The sequence below is a fragment of the Mytilus galloprovincialis genome, chromosome 7, assembly GCF_965363235.1.
Source record: "Mytilus galloprovincialis chromosome 7, xbMytGall1.hap1.1, whole genome shotgun sequence".
Lineage (NCBI taxonomy): Eukaryota > Metazoa > Mollusca > Bivalvia > Mytilida > Mytilidae > Mytilus > Mytilus galloprovincialis.
The window spans coordinates 14308761-14331008 of NC_134844.1; the positions used below are offsets into that span (position 1 = coordinate 14308761).

Sequence of the window (22248 nt, forward strand, 5' to 3'; positions counted from 1 at the left end):
TTAACTTATAAAAAAATATTTCTGTTTGATCGAATATTATGTGCTTGATTGAATAATTATGTTTTCTAACATCCGCAGTGTTTCTTTAATTCTAAAGTAAATTATATCAAAAAATAAATTAAAGAATTTGTATTTTGTTCCTTATGAAGTCGTCGTAAATTTTCGACTTTTCATGGAATTAAGGTGGTATGGATATCTTTCGCCATCTTGAATTGTAAAAAAAACGAAAACCTAAGGTCCAGATTTTCTATCAAGTTAGAAAAATTTGATGCAAGGATGCAGATATCTCATGTTAATTTTATTTTAACCGGAAGAAACGTACGGTGACCCCATCTTTTCTATGGATATTCTGAAAGCATTGTCTGATCGCTATCTTTTCCTAATTTATTTTACAATTACAATTCTATTATTTTGTTTAGTTTTTAATAACAAAATAGTGTTTTTTCCTGTATAATCCATAAAAATGTGTCATTTGAGAAAATCCCCGATGACTTTCATTTTTTCTTTAATTTTTGACCATATATCAAAAGATACTACTTTTCGGCAAAGTATGAACAAATTCTATTAATTTTATTTTAGACTCTCATGCAACATAAATTTGTTTATATTTAAATGTAATACGTAAATGTGAAACATGAAATATTAGGAAAGATTAGTCACCTGAACATACAGATTGTAAACAGGAGGTATATTCAGATCCTGGTCCTTGACAGTAAGCACCGTTATTTGCCGGTACAGGGTTGTCACAGGTACGAATCCTTCTTTGTTGTCCAGTTCCACATGTAACGGTACAAGCTCCCCAAGAATTCCACGAAGACCATTGTCCATTAACTTGAAAAATATGAAGCATTCCAATGAGTCAGTCTATACTTTTTAAATAATTTTATTTGAATAAAGTCGCAATGATTCGATGTTGTTTTTTATAATAACAATTGTTAAAACATTCTTTCAGTTTTGAAATCAACGTACAATGTTTGCACTAACGCTTAATAGAGAGAAACACTCAAGCGACATAATTCTCGACTTTATTGCTACATGTAATTGCTACAACTTCTTATGCCTCATAATATATGTAAGTTAAAAATTATTCTACAATGTTGCATAACATGGTATAAATTAATAAAACTACTCATTTACTTTAAAATTTTTACATTTTTAATACATATCATAATGTGAAATAAATACAGGAAGATCAAATTACCAGGACATGCAGAAAGTGAACAGGAGATTCTATCGTTGTCTTCTCCATTGCAATATGCACCACAATTTGCTTGTGGAGGGCTGTTGCAAAGACGAACCCTTTGATGTGAACCAACTCCACATGATCTTGTACAAGGTCCAGAACTAGACCATGTTGACCAACTTCCATCAACTAAAGGTATATGAATTTATATCTTAAATACTATATTGTAACTTCCTACAAACATTCTATAATTTATTTGATCTGTATACAGAATGAGATAAAAACCGAGACTGCTTAGGTTAAGTTATACGCAAGGCCGGAGACAATATGTGGGTTATTAAAAATCAATATAAGACAAAAACATGCCACAAATATATTATAATAAACAAATGTCGTCCGAAAGACAAATAGCAGTCTCCATAAAAGCAAAACCAATATCGAAACCTGACGCAACGTTAAATATTGCTACTACCACGAAAAATAGCGTTAAGTAAATATTTGACCGGAAAAGTTTTATAGAAATGCTGAAATAAATATTTCAAATTATACATGAAAATAAAGATTGATTCTTACATTTTCACATTATGATAGAGAAAGAATACAAATATGATATGCATAGGCTTAGGAAGACACAGATTATCCGAAAAACGTTTACTTAGCGTTGTCCCATGTAACAAACTCGGGACATAAAACTCGTACAATTCGCGAAATGTTCACGCAACTCTTTCGAAATTTTGCATGAACATTCTATGACGTGATATATTTCAGTATTGGTTAACATGGCTGTCTCCATTTAAAATTTGCATACATTTTCAAAAAAATATGATGTACGGAAATGTCCCATCGGAAATATAATTTGGAAACTTTATTTCTCCCAGGGTATCACCAGCCCAGTAGTCATAATTGTGCCGACATGAATTATCATTGATATGGTTAATTCATAAATTAACTGTTTACACAATTTTGAATTTTAGAAATACTAAGGCTTTTCTACCTCAGGCATAGATTACCTTAGCTGTATTTGGCAAAACGTTTAGGAATTTTGGTTCTCAATGCCTTTTAACCTCGTACCTTATTTGGCCTTTTTAACTTTTTTGGATTCGAGCGTCACTGATAAATCTTTAGTAGATGAAATGCGCGTCTGGCGTTTATACAAAATGTTGTTCTGGTATCTATGATGAGTTTATTTATAACCACTGGGTCGATGCCACTGCTGGTGGAGATTTATGCCCCAGAGGGTATCACCAGCCCAGTAGTTAGCACTTGTTCTGTCATGAATTATCATTGATATGGTTATATTTATGAATTAACTGTTTACAAAATTTTGAATTTTAGAAATACTAAGGCTTTTCTACCTCAGACATACAGTTCTAACCTCTCATAAATTCTGTCAGAATCTGTCAGGAGAACTGTTCTAGAACAGTATGTAGAACTGTCAGCCTGACACCTTTTAGTCAGTTCTAGGTTAGAACTGATTTGGTCAGTTCTACCTAGAACTGATTTGGACAGTTCTAGCTAGAACTGATCCTGACAGTTCTACCCTAGAACAGTTTTAGACAAGTTTTAAATCTTTGGCCAGTTCTACTTTTAGAACAGTTCTACGGTTAAAATTGATTTCAAATTCTACGGCTAGAATTGATTTATAAATTCTACGGCCAGAATTAGTTTATAAATTCTACGGCTAAAATTGATTTATAAATTCTACGGCTAGAATTGATTTATAAGTTTCAAGAAATATTTGTCTTAATATAAAGGCTTCGGCAAAATACCGATTAATATTATATAGAGTTTTGCTATTTTGCCGGTTTCATTTTAGATTTATAATCGGCAAGAGAACATGTTTAACCCCGACATATTCTGCATGTATGTTCCAAGTCAGGAGCCCGTAATTCAGTGATTTTCTTTTGTTGATGTGTAACATAAAATATTTGTTTTTTCTTTCATTTTTTTGTACATAAATTAGGCCGTTAATTAGTATTAGGGGGGTATTATTTGAATTGTTTTACATTTGTTATTCTGGGAGTCAGGATGGCTCGTTATCACATAACCAAATTATCTGACCTCATTTAACCAAATGTAATATCTGTTTACGAGTAGTTTTCATACCTCGGACGGACCTGTTTAACAAAAATCTTTTGACCACATCAATCTAAACTGACATTTTTTGCTCTTTCTTTCTGCAAATCTATATAGCTGCACAGTACTTCAGTTTTAATTTTAGGTCAAGAGGGACTGTACTATACAAGTTACAGCAATATTGGAAAGCAATTTTGTTCGCATCAATTTATAGTGCCAGCATTCAGGGGCAGATCATGCCATTTTAAAAAGGGGGGTTCCAACTATCTGTTCCCATTCAAATGCATTGATCGTAAAAAAAAAGGGGGTTCCAACTCCTGAACCCCCCCCCCCCCCCCTTGATCTGCCAATGAGCATGTCCTATTTTTATTCAAAATATTGAATCATAAACAAATATCAGTAGATTTCATACTTCAGACTGAGTCGTATAATAAAATCTTTTGACCGCATCAACCAAAACTTACCATATTTGCTTTTTTTTTTATGTAAATCTAAATAGCTGCACAGTAGTTCAGTTATAATTTTAGGTCAAGAGGGACTGTAGTATATAAATAACTACAATATTGGAAATCAATGACCACAAATTTTTTTCTCGCATCAATTGAGAGTGTCAGCATTTCCTATTTTTATTCAAAATATCGCATCAGAAACAAATATCAGTAGTTTTCATACTTCAGACTGACAGTAACATGTATTCATGTAACAAAATTATTTGTCTGCATCAATCAAAACTGACCATATTTGACAGCATCAACCAGAACTGACCATATTTGACCACATCAACCAAAACTGACCATATTTGCTCTTTTTATGTAACTCTTATAGTCGCATAGTAAATCTGTAATATTTTTATGTAAGGATGGATTGTAAAATCATGAAAATACAAATGATAGAAATATTGGAACACAATGCTACCTGATTTCATTTGCCTCAATTTAGAATGCCAGCATGTCCTCTTTTTATTCAAAATATTGCACCATAAACAAATATCAGTAGTTTTCATACCTCAGACTGACTGGTATAACAAAATAATTTGTCAGCATCAACCAAAACTGACCATATTTGCACTTTATTACGTACATGATGTCAATCTTAATAGCCGCAAAGTAAATCACGTATATTTTTATATCAAGATGGATTGTTTAATATAAATGAAAGCAATATTGGAAAATAAAATTATGCTCACATCAGTTTATAGTGCCAGCATGTCCTCTTTTTCATCAAAATTTTGAATCGTAAACTAATTTCAGTAGTTTTGATATCTGAGACTGATTCATGAATATAACAAAATTATTTGTCCGCATCAACCAAAACTGACCATATTTGACAGCATCAACCAAAACTGACCATATGTGACAGCATCAACCAAAACTGACCATAATTACACTTTGTTATGTAAATCTTAATATTTATGTATAGCCGCATACTAAATCACTTATAGTAATACATATTACGATGGATTGTATAATTCAAATGACAGCAATATCAATGAATATTGGAACACATTGGCTACAAAAAAATCCACATCAATTTAGAATATCAGCAAGTCCTTTTTTTATTCAAAATATTGAATTGTAAACAAATTTCAGTGGTTTCGATATATCAGACTGAGTGAGAGTTGTTTTAACAAAATTATTTGACCGCATCAACCAAAACTTAACTTTTTTACACTTTATCATGTAAATACACATGTATATGGCCTCATTGTAAACATGGTAAACCAATATTATTTCTATGTGAGGACGGATCGTATGATAAAAATGACACCAACTTTGAAACACAATACACCTTATCGCTAATCCTGGCTGACCCGGCCTCTTGGACTTTGAAGCATACAACAATGACTTTTCCATTGTGGCGTCAGATATTTTGTTTTATGACGTCAAAATTTTACGGGAACCTGTGTGATATCCAGTAATGGCAGACAAATAGCGACAAGGTGTATTTATACCATATCTAAGAAATTAGCGCGCCGTTAATTCCTCTCTGTATCCATAATAATGAACTGTCATTAAACATGCTAAAGTGACTTTTTAACATGTTTAAGTCAGTAGTTTGTGATGGTTTTTTTTTTAAACAAAACTATTTAATGGCATCATTTAACACTCACATGACTGATTCATATACTTTATTTTAAAAATAAAATAAAAAGTACATGTATGGGAAGTTCTCTTCTTGGAATAATATACTGTTAATATAATTTGAAGAAGGCAAAGAAAAATGCATGATTTTGTTTGTAGCCGAACGTCCAGCCGGGCAAATGTTTCATTCATGTTCAGATCCAGTATATTTTTCTGAGTTGCAGACTCCCAGATATCATTTATAATCGTTATGGATAAGTCTGGATAAATTGACGAGATGGTGCAAATGTATACACTTTTTTCATTAATATCCCATAATTCATCCACTGTACAATTTTCGTTTGAACAATTGTCAAAATAGAATATTAAATGAATGTAAATCCAAGGCAAACAAGGTAAATTACGATTAAAATTCCATGAATTAAATGCAGAGTTTTATTTAGGAAGAGACTGTTAAAAACGGGGAACGAAGAAACGTAAACAATGATGTTTCCGTATGCAATCTTATAAAAAATATTTCTCCGACTAGTTGGGTAACCTTCTATTCACTTCGATATTTGTACATGTAACGTAATAAAAGTCGTTTGATCAGTAAAAAATATAGAAAATCTGCTATTTAATATATAGCAAAGTAATTTGAAGTGATTTATTTCTTCTAAATTCTAAAGTGCCCTTACTGCAGTGACTTCATTTAGAACTGTTCTACAGTCCTGACTGATTTAGTCAGTTCTGCTGACAGTTCTACGGTTAGAAGTGATTTGGACAGTTCAACCTAGAACTGATTTAGACAGTTCTACCCTAGAACTGATTTAGTCAGTTCTACCTAGAACTTATTCTGACAGTTCTACTTAGAACAGTTCTAGGGTAGAACTGTTCTAGGTAGAACTGTTCTAGGACAGGTTAGAACAGTTCTATGACAGAATATTCTGACAGTTCTAATGAGAGGTTAGAAGTGATCTCAACTGTAGCTTACTTTAGCTGTATTTGGCAAAACGTTTAGGAATTTTGGTCCTCAATGCTCTTCAACCTCGTACTTTATTTGGCCTTTTTAACTTTTTTTTGGATTCGAGCGTCACTGATGAGTCTTTTGTAGACGAAACGCGCGTCTGGCGTATATACAAAATTTTGTCCTGTTATCTATGATGAGTTTATTTACAACTACTGGGTCGATGCCACTGCTGGTGCAGATTTATTTCCCCCAGGGTATCACCAGCCCGGTAGTCATAATTGTGCTGACATGATTAATCATTCAGTTTGATATGGTTATATTTATAAATTAACTGTTTATAAAATTTTGAATTTTAGAAATACTAAGGCTTTTCTACCTCAGGCATATATTACCTTAGCTGTATTTGGCAAAACTTTTAGGAATTTTGGTCCTCAATGCTCTTCAACCTCGTACTTTATTTGGCCTTTTAAACTTTTTTGGATTCAAGCGTCACTGATGAATCTTTTGTCGACGAAACGCGCGTCTGACGTATATACAAAATTTTGTCCTGGTATCTATGATGAGTTTATTTACAACCACTGGGTCGATGCCACTGCTGGTGGAGATTTATTTCCCCAAGGGTATCACCAGCCCAGTAGTCACAATTGTGCTGACATGAATTGTCATTGATATGGTTATATTTATAAATTAACTGTTTACAAAATTTTGAATTTTAGAAATACTAAGGCTTTTCTATCTCAGGCATAGATTACCTTAGTTGTATTTGGCAAAACGTTTAGGAATTTTGGTCCTAAATGCTCTTCAACTTCGTACTTTATTTGGCCTTTTTAACTTTTTTGGATTCGAACGTCACTGATGAGTCTTTTGTAGACGAAGCGCGCGTCTGGCGTATATACAAAATTTTGTCCTGGTATCTATGATGAGTTTATTTACAACCACTAGGTCGATGCCACTGCTGGTGGAGATTCATGCCCCAGAGGGTATCACCAGCCCAGTAGTTAGCACTTGTGCTGTAATGAATTATCATTGATATGGTTATATTTATAAATTAACTGTGAACAAAACTTTGAATTTTAGAAATACTAAGGCTTTTCTACCTCAGGCAAAGATTACCTTAGCTGTATTTGGCAAAACTTTTAGGATTTTTGGTCCTCAATGCTCTTCAACTTCGTACTTTATTTTGCCTTTTTAACTTTTTTTGGATTCAAACGTCACTGATGAGTCTTTTGTAGACGAAACGCGCGTCTGGCGTATATACAAAATTTTGTCCTGGTATCTATGATGAGTTTATTTACAACCACTCGGTCGATGCCACTGCTGGTGGAGATTTATGCCCCAGAGGGTATCACCAGCCCAGTAGTTAGCACTTGTGCTGTCATGAATTATCATTGATATGGTTATATTTATAAATTAACCGTTTACAAAACTTTGAACTTTAGAAATACTAAGGCTTTTCTACCTCAGGCGTAGATTACCTTAGCTGTATTTGGCAAAACTTTTAGGATTTTAGTCCTCAATGCTCTTCAACTTCGTACTTTATTTGGCCCTTTTAACTTTTTTTGGATTCGAGCGTCACTCATGAGTCTTTTGTAGACGAAACGCGCGTCTGGCGTATATACAAAATTTTGTCCTGGTATCTATGGTGATTTTATTTATAATGATCTTTGTACATCATATATGTACTTGTGCACATCATTTTAGTACGTATGCATATCATATAAGTATATTTACACATCATATAACAGTTCTTTGCTGTGAACTATCTCCGCATGTCTTTGTACAAGTTCCAGAAGTACCCCAGTTTGACCAACTTCCATTGTAATATCCTACACACATTATATCATTTATTTGAGCTTTGCACAAAGATTGATAAAAACAAAAATGCTTACTTTAAGTTAAAATCGAGGCGGAAGATACCATATGGATTATTTAAAATAATTGAAAGACGAAACAAATGAAAACAACGTTAAAGTTATTTACACCACCAAAAGACAAATTGCAAGAATAAACAACTCATTATAGAAACATAAGACCAATAAACACGAATCCCTATAATACTGCGTTTCGAAGCGTAAGCAAAACATTCGCCATACATGTGTGTGTGTGTGTGTGTGTGTGTGTGTGTGTGTGTCGTTAAGTTTTATTCTCAACCTTCCATTATTGACAATAATAGATGATACATTTGTAGATTTGAATATACCAAAATGAAGTTGATGTATTATTTATCTTAACGACAATAGAATTGTTTAAGAAAAGCTTCTATAAATAAGAACAACAAAGGTGCCTGTTCTGTACTTTACAGAAACGATGCAGGGTCAAATGTTCACTTATCCAGGTAAAACAATATTAATTGCATAGTAGTAAATAAATATTTAAAGTAGTCGACTGACAGCGTCCTACTTATTCACACTCAGTTGAAATTGGAAAAGGACACACTTAATAACTTTACAAAACTTACAAATATACTGCATGTATCTGAAGATCTCGCACCTGCTATACATGCATCCCCTCATAATTCACACTCAGTTGAATTGAAAATAAAAGACACAGTCGGAAAACTTTCAAATATACTAGCAAATTCATATTGGTCATAAATAGCAAACGAAAGGAGCAATCCTGACCAGTCTTTAAATTTGTTAACACTTTCTATGACTACAAATCGCTCTTCAAACCATAAATACCACCAATAGTTCCACTTTAATTATAGAATCCATTCTCTATTATGTGAGATCGCAATCAGTGGTTTTTATTTTTAGTGAACTTTTTTCGTGAAGTTTTTCAAAAAACAATTGTTTTGACGACCTATCCTAAATTTATCTAAAATGTTCTACCATGTACATTTTTAGCCCCGCAATTCCGCTTTTTTCCCATCTCGTCACTGAACTGACATATAAGGATCCGGATCTGTTCCCAGTTTTATATAGGCATAAGTCAAGACAGATTGTAAATATTTTTTAAACAGACTACACATATCAACTTACTTCAGCAACTTCAAATGATGAAATAAAGAGTCCTTTATTTTAAACCACTGGGTCGATACCACTGCTGGTGGAGATTGATTTCTCCGAGGGTTTCACAAGCCCTGTAGTCAGCACTTCTGTGTTGACTTGAGTTATCATTGATATGTTCATGATTATAAATTAACTGTTAACAAAACTTTTTATTTTTGAAAAAACTAATGATTTTCTACCTCATGAATAGATAACCTTGGCTGTTTTTGGCAAAACTTGTAGAAATTTTTGTTCCTTTTTCCTCTTAAAACTCGTACTATATATCTTTTAAACATTTTGTATTCGAGCGTCACTGACGAGTCTTTTGTAGAGGAAACGCGCGTCTGGCGTAAATATAAAATTTTAATCCTGGTGTATATGATGAGTTTCTTTACAAATACAACAAGGGATTGAGTAATGTATTGACATAAATTATTCACTGGACCTTCAGATCAACAGGAAACATTTGCTAAAATTGCATTTTCGTTTGCATGGTATACTAGCCATTGCTCTGCCTCGTCCGGTGAGCATTTGGACGAATATTCGGTGTCGACTTCCCCCGTTTCAATAAATATTTCGCAAGACAATTATCTGTGCTTGTCCAACACGCCATAGTTTCTCCCTTTCAGATACACGATCTATCCTTGGAGTTTATATTGTAGTAGTAATGTTGTATACTTGAATTGAGAATGGAAACGGGGAATGTGTCAAAGAGACAATATTTCACTTACTGTCGATCAAATAATAGCCAAAAGGCAACCAATTGTTCTTAAAAAAGCAAGAATATCTTAATTAGAAAATTAATCATAAACAAAAGCAGATGCAATGTTAGACATTTTGACAGTCGCATTAGCTAGTAAAGACACTTGTTTTGAGAATGCTTATTTCAATCATGGAATGAAATAACAGAAACAGACAGGAAAACTTACCTCCATAGTCTACAGTGCACATCTCGATTTCATTCGCACTGCCTGAACATGACCCCGAACACGTGCGTGATCTTTGACGCAGACCAGTACCACATGCAACATTACAGACACCCCATGCATTCCAAGATGACCAACCTGCTGCTTCAGAGAAACATATCTTAAGGCAATAAGAACTTTCTATATGCAATATGAACAATATGAAACTGACTTCAAATATGACATAATACTTGTACACTCTGGAGGCTTATTTCTTTATTACAACTTGACCCCGTTATGTGCAATTTCAAGAAATCAAATAAGAATTTAAAGTGTTTGTGTTAATAAAAGCTAACTAATAGTTACACATTTTCAAAAGTATTATGGTGAATACGTATACCCAATCAATTCTATACCTAGAAGGTACGTTTAGATCTGGGTGTTCACCACAGGCCAGTTCAACACTGAAGTCACATTAAGATACATAATGTATCATCTGTTAAACAACCTACTAGACTTATGTGATATTTTCAAATAGAAAGAATGAGATGACTTATCATGTTTTTAAAAGACAACAATCAACAAGATTCTCAAATGAGATATAAAAAAATACGTATATTGCTTCTTACAAATGTATCACTTTATTTATACGTTCATAATACGCCTAACTCTTATCGTATGTTGTGATTCTTAAGTCTCCTAAATAGCAAATAAAGGCAACAGTAGTATACCGCTGTTCAAAACTCATAAATCCATGGACAAAAAACAAAATCGGGGTAACAAACTAAAACCGAGGGAAACGCATTAAATATAAGAGGAGAACAACGACATAACACCGAAACGTAACACACACAGAAACGGACCAAGCATCAGACAAAACACCACGAGAATAACAAATATAACATGAAAACCAAATACATGAATTTGGGATAGACAAGTACCGTGCCACGTCTTATCTCAATTTCTCAAAAATAAGAGAAAACATAAACGACTCAACGTTAAAATGCAACACACACAGAAACGAAGAATAATATAACAATGACCATCTTCCTGACTTGGTACAGGACACTTTTAAAGGGGAATAAAAGTGATGGGTTGAACCTGGTTTTGAGGCATGCCAAACCTCGCACTTTAATAGCAAAGTTAAATATAACATTGAAATGACAACATAATATTACAGGACTACAATACAAATTAATAGAACATATTAGACAAAGAAAAACATGATTAATAGATAACAAAAAGCATCAGGTTTAAAATTCAATACGCCAAAAATGCGCCTTGTCCTCACAAGACTTACAAGTGACGCCCAGATATAAAAGATCGAAAGTGAAAAAAGTACAAAGTTGTACAACACTGAAGATCAAAAGTTGAAAAGGTTTCGCCAAATACGTCAAAGCGTTAAACTATTAAAACAATTTTTTTCAGCTTCAAAGCATTTAAACATTTGATCATGTACTATGAATACTAAATGAAATGACTTGAATTCGATATGCATTGATATTATTCATAAAATCAACACATAAAATTACAAAAGTAAGAAAGAATCGATCTTCTAAAAATCTATGAAACTGTACTGATTGCCAGTTTTTAAAGTATGTCGTCTTAAATTTAACCTTGTCAAAACTTGGGTCTAATGCCATTAACCATTCTCACAAATAAAACGTAATAGAAGAGGGGCCTGATGGGGGGGGGGGGGGGGGGGGTTTCATCACGATTCACGAGTTGATTTTTTTGTCAATCACGAGTCACAGAAAATAAATTTCCATGATCACGGATCACGAAAATATAAAAAGAGTATCACCAATCAATCTCGATAATAGAGATTCAGAAGCTGGTTGTTTGGTGCAATTAAGCTACAATCAAATACATTACTTGCTCATTACTTGTTTACATGTTGAATTCTCCCAGGTTCTAAATTAAATCGTTAAAAACAGTCACATTCTGACTTCTTTTATTGTATAATAATAATATTTCATAGAAATGTTTTACTGGCGTAAATACCACGGAACCACATCTGTGTTTTATCTTGAGGCTAAACTTTGAGATTATAAAGTATATATATTTATTTTGTCAATAAAATTTACTGCTGAGCCTGATTGTTCTCCCACTCCTGCTGGTTGTCCCTTGAAGAAAACTAAGACATTCTGGGGTGTCAATAACATTGTCCGTTTCTTCAGTGTAGTCCACATCTGATTCTGAATCATATTCAGAAACTTGATCATAGTCCGTGTTACCTTCTTCAGCTATTGAAGGAAATGTGATTTTTTCACTTGTGGTACTGTAAGTTGCATTTTTGTACATATTAAGTGGTAATGTGCCAGTGTTGTACATTGTCGTTTGCTGTCGTACTGATCTTTGCCGAACACACTTTCCGAAGTCCTGGGCCCACTCACGCATTTCTCGTTCCTGGTCCTTTGATAGCAGGGCTTTTGGTTTCAAGTGCTCCATAGCACTCAGGGACGACAATGGCATGTCATTTTCAGGAATCGGGTAATAAGAGGAGGGATGCGTAAAGTAGTAGGCAGCCCACAGGACACTCCTTTTTATTCCCTCATACACCGTATTGCTTAAGTTCCGGGCATGTTCTAACATAGTTGGTAATTGGCATTTGAAATGTCCAAGAGCATGTAAGTTTTCAACGCATACAGTGAGACAAGACAACATGTTAATGGGAATTGACGAATTAATTGACGTTATTTGACTTTGCAAATAACTCAGTTCACTATGGATCATGTCTACGGACTTCAAAGTTTTCGATGATATGGTTCCATCTGGCCCATTAAGTTGTCTGTCTGTGTAGTTAACATAAATATTATCAATTAATCGAGAAACGGGCGGCTTAAAATTATTTGGGGAGATTAAAAAAATACAATTACTTTTAACGACCAACTTCACGTATTTCAAACACAAGAAATTGTATAATGTTCATTAAAAAAAAACTAAATTCCTTCTCATTGTGCTACAAAATCGTAATATCAAAATTTTCAATGAAACAATATATTAAAAAAAAATGTCCAAAATATAATTATAGTTCACACGCCCATTGTACCATATCTTAATCTCTAGAGTGTGCACTTTGTTGTGCCAGTGGTAACTGGGTTTCAACACACACAAAAATAGGATTTTTGTTTTAATCTCAGAAAGGGCCGTTTACGAGCATGACTCAAGTATACAGTCTGCACCAAAAACTTTTTCAACTACTAGTCCGAAGACCAATATTCTGACATTTTTCTTATTGGTCCAAACAAAGTTTTGCAAAAACTTACTAGTCTGAAAGAAATTTTACTAGTCTGGAGCATCGGACTAGTGGCTAACCGTGCAGACTGAGTATATATATATATATCCCGGGGGGGGAGGGGGGTACTGACAATCATTTTGGGTATAACTGTGCCGAAAGCACTTGCAAAATTATACCCTGTTCTAACAGAAAAAAGTTACCCTGTTCTAGACATGCTCAGAAAATGTATACCCTGTTCTAGACCCCCTCAGTAAAAATGTATAACCTGTTCTACACAGGCTCAGATAATGAATTTTTCCACAGGAATCTTGAAATTTTATTGAAAAATTCTCACACCCATTTTTCACGTTTAAGGGATAAAATTTCAGATTCCTGTGCCTTTTCTAACTAGCTAAAATACGTGTCAGGAATATGTGAACCTGTTCTGGACTGTTATGTTAAAAAACAGACCTGGTTCTAACCAGCAGGTCATGAAAAAGGGACCCCGTTTTGCGGCACACTCATACCACTAAAATTATAGGAAGTAGCCCCCCCCCCCCGGGATATATATACAAATACAACAACAAATACAAAGTTTTTTATTGTCAATTATGACGCCCAATAATTTGAGCAGTACAATTAAGTTCAATTTCATACAAGTGATTACATATTGATTACATTGATTATTTAACAATTAAACAAAGTCAAGTCTTTTTCAACCAAATAAATTCTGCAGAAAAGATATATATATATATAGTTTTGCAATATAATATAGATGGACAAACTACCGGTGACTAAACTGTATCTAGAATTAATTTTCTCTCTTTGAATAAAGTACACAATAATAAACTTACTTTTTTAATTATAACATTATCCTCAGATGACATTAACCATATTAATTTTGATTTATTTGGGAGGCTTTTAAAGTTTTTGTTAACCTTATTTAAGTAATCTATATATTCAGATCTTTTATTTTCTAAAACAGGACACTGAAGAAGAAAATGAATTTCATCCTCAACTTCAGTGTTACATAATTTACATATTCTATCCTCCACTCGAAGCCCTACATATCTGCCTCTTTCAATTTCTAATTTATGTGCACTGACTCTGAACTTAGTGAGCAGTCGCCTTTCATCCTCATTTAAAATTAATAAGTACTTTTCCATATAAATATTTTCTTTAAATAATCTGTAAGTTCTTAGTTTATTTCCATGCTGTTTATTTTGTCTATCATTGTAAAATTCAGATTTCCAGATACAAGAATATTTCTGTTTTAATTTCCGGTAAATTAGTGATTTTAAATCCATCTTTGAATTTTTAACAAGTTTAAGATCTATATCAAGATATTTCATAAGAATAGCAATACAACTATACCAACTATTTTTGTTTAAACTATTTAGTGATCTAGAGACATTCAGGGCTTCAGAGAGAAGGATATCATCAGACTTTAATATATATTTATAATATCTAAACATATTTAAAATTACTTCAAGAAATAAGGGATATCTTCCCATTTCACCCAATACAGCTATATTTGTAGATTTTTTACCTAAACCCAAAGAAAATTTACAGAATTTGACATGAATACTTTCTTGTTTCATGTCCTTTCATAGTTTAAAAAGATTATGTTCATTTTTATTTAGTTTATTTATTATTGAAGATCCCCATATTTCACTCCCATATAACAACATATATGGCATATAACATATATTTATATATTTAATATAGATATTCATAGATGTGGCAGGGTCAGATAAACAGTGGGGTCGGATCAACTGGGGCCGGCGGATGGACTAAGGGCTGAATCGACCTTATAAATAAATACATACATTATTATAGCAGTGACAATTTTTAATACCTTCTAAACTACACCCTTTTTCTATTTCGGGAAGCTCCAACTCCCATGTCGCCTGCGTGGAAATGCCGTATGTTTTGACACCTTCTTTGGTCTTCTCCAATCTACTGATTTTCACTTCCACTTCTTTGCCCAAACCTCTTTGGAGAGCTTCCTCCACAAGTCCGGTCTGTTCTTTTAAAATTGAACAAAAAGTTCTGAAAACGTTCACTCCCGTTTTTTTAACACTGACCCTCTTTCTCTCTTTTCCTCCAATAAATTTATTTTCCTGTCCAAAACAGGTTGGATCTACATAAAATATCACAACCTCGACAATGTTATTGCTGTGGCTCTCAGCCATGGGGGCTGCCATAGCTTGCACTAATAAATGACCTAATTACACTTTTATAACTATCGCGCCACTTCAACTTTTTAAGCCAAGAAAGACAACTCAATGGAACTCTTTATTTCCGTAATGAAAAAAAAAATCACGAGAACGAACAATATGTCTCAATCACGAAGAACGAACATAAAATTCCAATGAAAACGATTCACGAACAATGGTTTCATCACGAATCACGAAAAATAAATCTGTAGAAAAACGGATCACGATAGCGAAAATGCGCCGATCACGAAGAACGGAAATAACCCATCAGCCCCCTCATAGAAGTGAAGTGTTAATTGCAATTGATAAATGGACAAGTGTTTTGACAGACTATCAGCTTGCACATTATGAAAACATGCAAAAAGCTCTTAAAACAAAAGAAATTGTATATATTTAAATAGATCACCAACCTGCGATAGATACTGTAATGTCTAGACCTTTCGGTCCATCTCGCAGTAAACAGTGGTAAACAGCAGCAGTATTTGTTGTCAGAGATTTTATCTTCAAATATTTAGTCGATGAGCCTTCGTAGTTTACGTCGTCTGTTAGCGTTCGCTGACCGTTGATGCCGATTGTATACCAATATACTGGTGTTCCTAATACGGTGCATGTTAGTGTGACTACGGAACCAATGTGTGCTTGAACTGTAATATAGCTCAAGTATTTAAATTACGTATGAGTATCAAATGATTCATAGAAATCGTACTCTAAGTGAATCAAGAAACAAACAACCAACAACAACAGCTTGCAATTTAATTTGAATTTCTAACCATAGCAGAAACATGTTTAAAAATAATATGGATATAAAAGCAGATGCTAACGAAAGTGTCAATATGGCAAACATTTTCAACCATTTAGAATTAAGTTATTTAAATTTTTGAGCATTGATAGGTCCCCTTAAAATATACAAAAGTAAAGACGTCTACACCATGTAGACCTTGACACGTTTAAAGGAGCGTTAGTCAAAACAAACTGTCAATAACATGGACAAAACTAAAAGTGAGAACATGACTAACATCAGTGCAAAACTCAAAATAGAAAACTCAAATATAAGCAACCCGAACACCATAACAACCGGGAGTAATATTAAGTGATCCGGAAAGATTGACAGATCCTATTCTACACGTGCCACCTGCCGTGTTAGTCGCGTTATAAATAATTCGATAATAATTCCCATTCAGTAGGTCACATTCGAGGACCAGTGAACTAAATTATGGCTACACATTTGGAAAATATGTCCGTCGTCATCTGTGATGTTCTTAAATATTGTGTTGATTCGAATATACATTCTTCATATGCAGACGCTGCAGGAATGTTGCAACATAGCATTCTCTAAGATTAGAGAACCCAAATACATCAACTGGAACCTAATATTTCAAAATAACTATGGATAATATTGGTAACTACGCCAGAACATGGGCTTTACGAGAATAAGTTGAACTTTCAACTTTGTCATAATGGGTCCAAACAATCAGGTCTCAGATAAAAAACGCATTCTTAAGTTGAAAAACCGTGTGAATGAGTTACGTATACGAGAGTCCAATTTGAGATTCAAAGAGGCAGCTATGAAATATCTATCGACTCTTCAAGATACGTATGTTGTTGTTCTGGCGGACAAAGCCTCCAATAATATTGTCTTTGTATGTAAATAGTACTACTACAAGAGTCTTGTAAAAGAATTTGAAATTAGTGAGGACTCAGGTTATCCACATAAAAAAAACCAATAGTCAATGATTAGATTTAGGAGAATCATAAGTCTTTCAAGGCAAAGAACATTACATTTAACAACATTCAATGGACTTAACTTGTTTATATTGGATACCTAAGCTCATCAGTTATTGGTCAAACAAAGGTACATGGCGGATCATTGGCATTTTCGACTAAAGAATTCATTCCATTGACAACAATTATGTTTGCAGTACAAGAGGGTTTTCAGAAATATCATGAAACTGCTTACTCGCATTGTGGTATTGATAATATGTGAATTTTAAAACTGTAAACCCCCTTCTAGATAATTTTTAATCTCCATCTTTTTCCTGAAATTAGTTCTATCAAAACTGTGTTTAACCTTGTATACCACCATTCCCCATGTAAAGTAGAAAAATCGTGTGAAAGGATTTATCTACAAAGCTTTTCAGCATAAAATGGTAGCACACGCCATAAATTTATTACATTGGGATTCCACATGGCATATTTTGTAATAATAAACAAAAAGGTACAACGTGTTACACAGAGTGATCAGTATGCTGGAGTTTGTTATTGACAACATATTCGTTGAATTTGGAGGTAGACTTTTGAAAATAATTATCGGCATGCCCATGACTGAAACTGTGCGCCTCTCCTTGCCAACATATTCTTTAAGTTAAAAGAAGCTAGATTATTAATTTCACATACAGATATTTCGATGATTTTCTTTCATTTAACGATCCAAACTTTTCTATTTGGATTCTATTAATATATCCCACAGAACTAGAAATTAAAAAACAACAGATCAAGACACGGCTTCCTCTGTCTCACTTTTAAACGAATACTTCGAATTTGACACACACGGTCATTTTAGTACCAGACTCTATGGCAAATAAGAAAATTTTAATTTTGAAAATATCAATTTCCTCATCTAAATAGCAATATACCAGCTACACCTGGATATACATTTCCTAACTTAATCGGTTTTCTAGAGCTCGCAGCTGTTACTGGGACTTTGTAAAATGTTACCAGTGTCTGAGCAGAAAATTGATGAACCAGGGGATATATCACACAACATCTCGATTTTTTTCGTAAAATGTTCATCGGAAGGTAACAAGACCTTGTTGATAAATATTCCGTATCTACTGCACAAATAATACACGATTGTCTTGGAAGTATAGTTTCTGGGTATTGACGTTGTTTGTCATCTTTATAATGTGTTATAGTGTTTAAATATTACCTTTCCCGTTTAGTGTATTTTGGTGATATACATTTGACTTGGCTCGGTACTTATAAAACTCGTCATTTTATAACTGTGTAAATGTTTGAATTCTTGTCTTTAATTTTTGTTTGTATTCTTGTTGATATGCTTTGTGTTTTTCTATGTTATATATTTGTTTGTTTTTCAGTGATTAATATTATAACTCAATGTTGACTGCTGTACCCTTAATTTGACATTTTTACCTATTATGTTTGTTCGTTTTGTTCACACACAGTTGTCAATATAATGGAATATTATGCGACTGTGAGAGGTTTAGATAGTATAAGGCTGGATTAAATCCACCATTTTCTACATTAGTTAATGCCTGTTCTAAGTCAGGTATATGACAGTTGTTTCGTTGGAAGTGGTTGAGCTATTGTTTTAGCCATTTCGTTTTTGCTATTATAATGTTAACCTTTATCCTGCGTAAACTGAGTGTTTGAATATTACAATAAAGTAAACAGAATCTATCTTGAATACATTTTGAAATTTAAATTTCATATGAAAAGTGCTGATTTTGCATTTATTCAAACTGCTAAAAAAAGCATTTGTTTTAGCAAACTTCGAAGTAATAAAACAAATTTCCACGATATACAAATGTAACATATCAAAATGATTTACGAATACAAATAAAAAATTTGAGAATGTTTTTTTTTTCTCTTTCATTTTTTTTAATTTGTCGACAGAAATTTGGAAAAACTTGAAAATGCTAAGTTTGATTAAAAAGAAATAAGTGGTTATATTTATCAATATTTTTATAAATTGTCTATGAAATGTTTTTGATAAACACTTATTCAACAAATTTAAAATAAATACCAATAGCAGTCGCATTCCAAAGCACTTTCCAGTTATATTTTGAAATACAAGTTTCAAAGGAATTGCAACGTTTTTATTTATTTTATATATTTTTAGTGTGCCAATTTACTATTACTGTAGATTTTTTATATTTTTTTGTAGTTCAAATTTACACTATTTTCTTAAAAGGAAAAATAAAGTTTTGATACAATCTTTGTATGTAACCTCAAAAATTCATTGTATATAATAAATATAACAGTTAAATTGGCATTACTAAATGAAATTAAGTAAGCAATCTATTTATTTCGAAGCTAGATGTCACATTGACAGTTTTTAACTACATAACTCTTTCACAATTAAAAAAAAACAACATTAAGTCATTGATAGATTATAAACATTTATACTCCCCCTTACAGCTTTTGGTGAGGTCCTTGCTTCGCATTCTTTAGTTTTCTATTTTGTTTTATGTATTGTTGTTTGTCTGTAAGTCTGTTGTGTCTTTTCCTGTTTTAGTTATGACGATATAAATTTAATTTTGACTTATGAGTTTGAATGGCCCTATGGTATATTTTGCCTCTTTTCTACACTGACTATATTAAATTATTGTTTATATTACAATTTTAAAATAAATCAATAAGCAAAATACTTATACAGAGATTTTGTTTGCAATGAAAAATTGATAAGTATGTATCAACTAAATCTAAAAATGCATTCGGAATTATTGTTTTATACTTTTTGAAATAACTCACCTTCAGGACTAAGCTCTATGCTAGCACCAGTTGTACCAGTGCTATTTGCTTTGCATCTATAATTTCCCGCATCTTCTATTTGAAAGTTCGTTATTGTTAGGATACTTGAATATGCACCAGAGTATCTACCATTATTATGTATTGTTTCCCAAAATGTTGAAACATAACTGAATTTCTGCCAACGGTTACCATTTGGAAATTGACAGACAAGCTGTTTACTTGAATTAACTATTACATTTTCTGAAAACAAAGTATATTTAACATGAGGTACATATATTAAGGAAATAATAAACCAATTCTGTTTGAGCATAATCGCTCCAAAAAACACTTACGTTTTGTTTTCACTAGTTATACGATAGATGATAATTTGTGGTTATTTATAACTTTTAGGAATATTGGGTCCTTTATGCTCTCTAACTTAATGCTTTATTTGGTCTTTAAACTATTTTAAAGGTTTCAATCCTGGTATCGATGACGAGTTAATTTACGAAAACACGTAAATATAGATTCCACCACTACAGCAAGTGTGTAACGATATTTCTCCACTCTAGACAGTTATATTTTCATATATATTAAAAGCACGATGTTTGTCGATTAGAAATAACTTGTATACTTATTATGTGACGTCATAAGACATGGTCGCCTTTTTTCATGACGTCACAATAGGAAAATTGAAGAGAACGCAAGGAAATTTGACGTCACAATGAAATTTCGACCAATCCTTTGCCGAGAACAGATATTTTACTAGTGAAGAAATTTTTCTCACACAGATCAAGAAATGTGAAAATATCACAAAATTAAGAAAAAGTAATGTAATCATTTACGAAAAATTTAAGATTCGAAGATTGCATCATTTTAACTTTTCGTTTACAGCTTTGTATTAAATAATATCTGTCTGTCACTTTAAAATGGAACACTTCAATCATCAGGTAAATATAAATAGGTTAAGCGTGGTCCATTTACTGACACACTGAGAACGCATGAGTATCTGGTCTCTGAATACGCTTTTCATTGTCTGAAAATTACTTGCGTATTTTTAAAATACATGTACATGTACCTTTATAAAAAAAGATCACGTAACAATTCCTTTATCAGGTTTGTTTCAGGTTAAGTCTATATTAAATTTGGACCAAAAGTATAACTTACACAGTATTCTAATGATCTAATATAAATATATCGGGTAAGTATTGTCCAAATTAGATGAGAGTGAGTCTTGAAACCTGAACTCCATATGGATTTGCTGACCCCATATATATCGTATTAGGTCACTAGCACACTATGCAAATATTTTATCCTACCGACTATCTTAACATGAGGTATTTAGACTAGTGGCATACAAAAGTGATCAAGTTTCCAATACTGTCAATATTAGGAACCTACTCCATTGTGCTTTACAAAAACATATACCAACATGAACAGCTTGATAGCCTTAAATGTGTTTTATGAATGAATTTCAATCGTTCATGTCAATTTCATCGTCTTTTGAACCCTTGTTAGATTTTCCCTCAACTTCGTGTAGTTTGTATAAAGGGACATAACATAACTACTAACCGTGTATTGAAATAAGCCCCGCCTACTAACCTAATATGGAATATACACGGTATTCACGCGGTTGCTTTTAACTAATCATATTCCTAACACAATATGTAGGAGGTATGATAATATAACATCATAATTTTCGTATCAGATATATATTTAGTCCTCTGTCATGATAACAGCCAAAAAGCCGAGACACGAGTGACGATATTAAATCTGATATTAAAACTGTTATTTCATGATTGTTTTATTCAGAACAGTCAATATCACTGTTTGAAAATATTGTTCTTGAAACACATATTAAATGTAATTACATTTATTCCAATAGTTTTGGTGCAAGTCAATAACATAAGCTGTACAATTTTATATTTTATTTTATATTTGAGAGATACCAAACTTTTACATATGCAAAAATTTCCGTAAAATTGATTATATAAGTTCTTAATAAATTTGATGCTTCTTAACTTTCGCGGAAACTATCCCAAAAAACCAAAAAACCAACAGAGTTGCATTGTATTATAACTACTAGATGATTTAGTTAATGGTATAAATAAGTCGTTTCGACTGCACACAAATCTAGCTAATCTGGTAACAGAAT

General features: G+C 32.8%; 1 protein-coding gene across 1 annotated transcript; it reads right to left on the bottom strand.

Annotated features, from left to right (window-relative positions):
• Window positions 1-652: 652 nt before the first annotated feature.
• Window positions 653-20349, bottom strand: LOC143084135 (ectin-like). The gene is made up of 5 exons (XM_076260543.1): window positions 20115-20349; window positions 16034-16267; window positions 10209-10346; window positions 1202-1372; window positions 653-831 (listed from the first exon to the last, which is right to left on the bottom strand). Exons 3-5 carry the CDS (start codon window positions 10228-10230, stop codon window positions 653-655), a joined length of 372 nt encoding a protein of 123 aa, XP_076116658.1. The 5' UTR covers window positions 10231-10346; window positions 16034-16267; window positions 20115-20349.
• Window positions 20350-22248: the final 1899 nt, after the last annotated feature.